The sequence below is a fragment of the Lolium rigidum genome, chromosome 4 (assembly GCF_022539505.1).
Source record: "Lolium rigidum isolate FL_2022 chromosome 4, APGP_CSIRO_Lrig_0.1, whole genome shotgun sequence".
Taxonomy (NCBI): domain Eukaryota; kingdom Viridiplantae; phylum Streptophyta; class Magnoliopsida; order Poales; family Poaceae; genus Lolium; species Lolium rigidum.
Window position 1 is genome coordinate 184,961,569 of NC_061511.1, and position 4,623 is coordinate 184,966,191.

The 4,623-nt window shown below is 49.8% G+C and overlaps 1 protein-coding gene across 3 annotated transcripts; it reads left to right on the forward strand.

Annotated features, from left to right (window-relative positions):
- Positions 1-418: 418 nt before the first annotated feature.
- Positions 419-1,585, forward strand: LOC124706579 (chitinase 2-like). 3 transcript variants are annotated; one of them, XM_047238239.1, is made up of 2 exons: positions 419-645; positions 796-1,585. In XM_047238239.1, the coding sequence occupies exons 1-2, from the start codon at positions 419-421 to the stop codon at positions 1,577-1,579; spliced, it is 1,011 nt and encodes a 336-aa protein (XP_047094195.1). In that variant the 3' UTR covers positions 1,580-1,585. The 3 variants fall into 3 exon arrangements, with proteins under 3 accessions (XP_047094195.1, XP_047094193.1, XP_047094194.1); XM_047238237.1 differs by having other exon boundaries at positions 419-637; positions 749-1,585; XM_047238238.1 differs by having other exon boundaries at positions 419-637; positions 755-1,585.
- The last annotated feature ends 3,038 nt before the right edge of the window (positions 1,586-4,623 follow it).

Genomic DNA, 4,623 nt, shown 5'->3' on the forward strand with positions numbered 1-4,623 from the left:
TGGCGCAAACGCGCGGGCGCGGCAAATTTTCTACCACGCACCCTTTTCCCGCGTCTGCTGGAGCTTCGCGCGTCAAACTGGTGGTTTTTTTGCCGCGCGCCTATTACAAGTCTGTTGATGCTCTTACGCCACTGTTAATAGTCCAATGGAGATCTAGCAACCACATCGTAGCCCCTAATAAACTATAGATAAAATCACTACTTTGCTCACATGAACGGCTGCTAAGATAACATAAACAAGCAGAGCACGTCATTGATGCATGTTCCATGAAAGCTGCACGCGCCAAGAGCCAAGATCCAGTACTAGGGGTGACTACTAGGACAAGCAGCCACGACCTTTCTTCATCGACTAACACCGGAATTGGTGTATAAAAGAGGCGGCGTGTCGCGCCGTATCCGGCAGCAACGAAGACCAAAACATGTCGACACCGAGAACTCATCCGAGTCTGTCGCCCATCCTGATCCTGGCCGTCCTGGCCGCGGTGCTCGCCACGGCCGCTCGCGCCCAGACGTGCGGCTCGCAGGCCGGCGGCGCGACGTGCGCCAACTGCCTCTGCTGCAGCCAATTCGGATTCTGCGGCAACACCTCCGACTACTGCGGCGCCGGCTGCCAGAGCCAGTGCACCGGCTGCAGCCCCGTCCAGAGGTGCGGCTCGCAGTTCGGCGGCGCCAAGTGCGCCAACTGCCTCTGCTGCAGCCAGTTCGGCTTCTGCGGCGGCACCGCCGAGTATTGCGGCGCCGGCTGCCAGAGCCAGTGCAGCGGCTGTCCCTCCCCTACCCCTCCCCCCGGGCCGAGTGGGGAGGGCGTGGCGTCCATCTTGTCCAAGGACCTCTTTGAGCAGATGCTCCTCCACCGCAACGACGCGGCGTGCACGGCCAGAGGGTTCTACACCTACGAGGCGTTCCTCGCGGCCGCCGCAACGTTCCCGGCCTTCGGCAGCACGACGGAGGGGCTGAGCGTCGAGACGCGGAAGCGGGAGGTGGCCGCGTTCCTGGGCCAGACCTCCCACGAGACCACCGGCGGGTGGCCGACAGCGCCCGACGGCCCCTTGACGTGGGGCTACTGCTTCAAGCAGGAGCGCGAGCCCAAGTCGATCTACTGCGACACCACCAAGCCGGAGTGGCCATGCGCGCCCAATAAGGAGTACATCGGCCGCGGCCCCATCCAGCTCACCTGGAACTACAACTACGGCCTCGCGGGGCGCGCGCTCAGCTTGGACCTGCTCAACAACCCGGACCTGGTGGCGGCGGACGCCGTGGTGTCCTTCAGGACGGCGCTCTGGTTCTGGATGACCCCGCAGGCGAACAAGCCGTCGTCGCACGCCGTCATCACGGGGCGGTGGACGCCCACGGCCGCCGACAACGCGGCCGGCCGCGTTCCCGGGTACGGAGTGATCACCAACATCATCAACGGCGGGCTCGAGTGCGGCATCGGCCCGGACCCCCGTGTGGCCGACCGGATCGGCTTCTACCAGCGGTACTGCGGCATCCTCGGCGTCGACACCGGGAGCAACCTCGACTGCTACACCCAGAGGTCTTTCAACTTAGGTGTGCCATCCACCGGGCTCGCCGCGCAGTGAATACGGCAGTTCAACAATGTGTACTACTATAAGCGTGTGGAGTTTGACTCGTGTGATCGGGCCGATAAGTTTTCGACGGGTTTTGTACTGTGAAATAAGCTTTCCCGCCTCAGCAACAAGTTAATAAATGGACGAAAAGTCCTCCCGTTCATGCATTTCTGTCACGACTCTTGGAAGGAGTCGCTGCTGACCTGCTGTATGATAAACTTTGTGATCGATAGGTATAACTATATCTAACGAAAATGTGTTTTCAATCCCATGTCCATATGGGCTTGTCACCCGAAAAAATATTTTAAGGAGTTAAAAAATTTGATGCGCACATATCGATATTTTACGTATATACACTAAGTTTTGAGAAAAATGTAACACACGGGAAAAGACATCCGCCGCCTCTTCAAAACCCTAGCCACCTCCACTTCAGCCTCCTCCATATATCAGTTCCTCCTATTGCATTTTTGTCATGACTCTTGGAAGGAGTCTCTGCTGACCTGCTGTATGATAGACTTTGTGATCAATAGGCTCACATGCATGCGATAAATAAGTAATACTATTACGTACTAGTAGGATGCCCGTGCGTTGCTACGGCTCTCTCAATATTTTTCGTTTCCATATGTAAATACAATGTATTTTCGCATGACTCGTTCAATCGACGTGCTTTAGATTAGAGTTATGGATCATGGGGAGCATTGTGCTTTCTTTGAGAAAGAGCAAGAAACGGTCAGACATCTGATCATAGATTACCCCTACTTTTGAGTTGTTTGGCACTTCTTGGCACACTTGAATGGTGCATCAGGTTGGAAATTCAACGATTTTAGTTTTCCTCTCCAGTAGAGTGGTGGCAGAGTGGTGGCGATGGGTGCCAGATTTTGTTGTCTAAAGATGAGTTGATGGTCGCAGTTTATGAGGCTTGACACATTTGAAAAGAGCGGTGTCGAAGAGTCATCCAACCCACAAGCAACCATGAATGTCAGCTCCTAGAATTGTTTAAAGATGATCTGCTGCTTGACATCTATCTAAATGAGAAACATATAGAGACGAGCTAGGCGTGAAGCCTTATAATGGCTAGTAATCCACCATGTGCCCTAGGTTACTGTATTTCTTTTCTCTTCGTTCTCTGTACCGTCATCTAGTCCCTCTCTAGCTTGTAACTGAAGTATTTTATATCCACTTAACTTGATTTAGCATAACATATGCCGTTTTATGCAAAAAAGAAAATCTGATGTTCAATTAAAATTAATTTTGATAAGTCATAATTTGACTCTCTTTGCATACTAAGTGTTGTATGCAACACACGATCTCTAAAAAATAATAACACATGCTTGATTCCAGATTTTTCATGCGAACAGTTTTCAAAATATTCGGTCAAAAACAAGTTTTAATAAAAATAATGATATTCAAAATCTTCTTTTCGAATGAGGATATTCAAAATCTTAATGTGCTTCTAACAAAGCTGAATATGGAACAGTAAACATTACTCGAAGTAGTAGTGAAAATCTTCTGCATTCTAGTACAATCAATCATCGGGAACAATTTGAATTGAATTGCCGCTGTTTTGTTAGAAGAGCAACCATACGACACACATCTGGTTTCTTACAAGAGCAACATACAACATTTGAACATTATAACCCCCGTCAATGCCAGTTTGTTTCTGAGTAGTAGTATCTAAGTTCACTGCTAAAACAATTAAAATTAATTGCTTCAGAAAGGCATTTTTTTGTTAGAATGCTAGTCTTACGCACATTGAACTTGTCGAAGAGTAAAATCGTAAAGAACATGAAACATTCATTGAGTCGCCGACGGCAGAGGTTTTAGCATATAACACCAGATGTTGGTGCTCCTTTTGCACAGAACCACAACATTAGCTTCTTGTTGCAAGAAACACCAACATTTGGGTTAATTATTTGCACAGAACACAAAATGTGTAATTTGCTTGTTTGACAAATAATTAGCTCGCCGGACCCACTGTTAGGACATATTGATACGTTCCCGACGTATCCATAATTTCTGTCGTTCCATGCTTGTTTTATGACAATACTTACATGTTTTGCTTGCACTTTATAATGTTTTTATGCGTTTTCCGGAACTAACCTATTAACAAGATGCCACAGTGCCAGTTCCTGTTTTCTCGCTGTTTTTGGTTCCGTAAAGGCTGTTCGGGCAATATTCTCGGAATTCGACGAAACGAAGACCAAACCTCCTATTTTTCCCGGAAGCATCCGGAACACCGAAGAAGAGTCGGAGAGGGGCCGGAGGGCCACCACACCATAAGGCGTCGCGGCCTGACCTCGGGCCCGCGCCGGCTCGTGGTGTGGCGCCCCAGTGTGCCCCCTGCGCCGCCTCTTCGCCTATAAAACCCCTTTCGACCTAAAAACACCGTACCACTTGACGAAACTCCGTGAAAGACTCCGGGGCGCCGCCACCATCGCGAAACTCCAACTCGGGGGACGAAGTCTCGTCCCGGCACCCTCGCCGGGACGGGGAAGTGCCCCGAAAGCCATCTCCATCAACGCCATCGCCTCCATCATGCTCCGTGAGTAGTACCCCCATGGACTACGGGTTCTAGCCGTAGCTAGTTGGTATTCTCTCCCCCATGTACTTCAATACAATGATCTCATGAGCTGCCTTACATGATTGAGATTCATCTGATGTAATCGGTGTTGTGTTTGTCGGGATCCGATGGATTATTACATTATGATTGTCTATCTACAAAGTTTATGAAGTTATTGTTGCTGCAATCTTGTTATGCTTAATGCTTGTCACTAGGGCCCGAGTGGCATGATCTTAGATTTGAGCTCTATACTTATTGCTTAGATTGTATCTACAAGTTGTATGCACATGTCACTGTCCGGAACCAAAGGCCCCGAAGTGACGAAATCGGGACAACCGGAGGGGATGGCGGTGATGTGAGGATCACATGTTTTCACCAAGTGTTAATGCTTTGCTCCGGTACTCTATTAAAAGGAGTACCTTAATATCCCAGTAGTTTCCCTTGAGGCCCGGCTGCCACCGGCTGGTAGGACAAAAGATGTTGTGCAAGTTTCTCA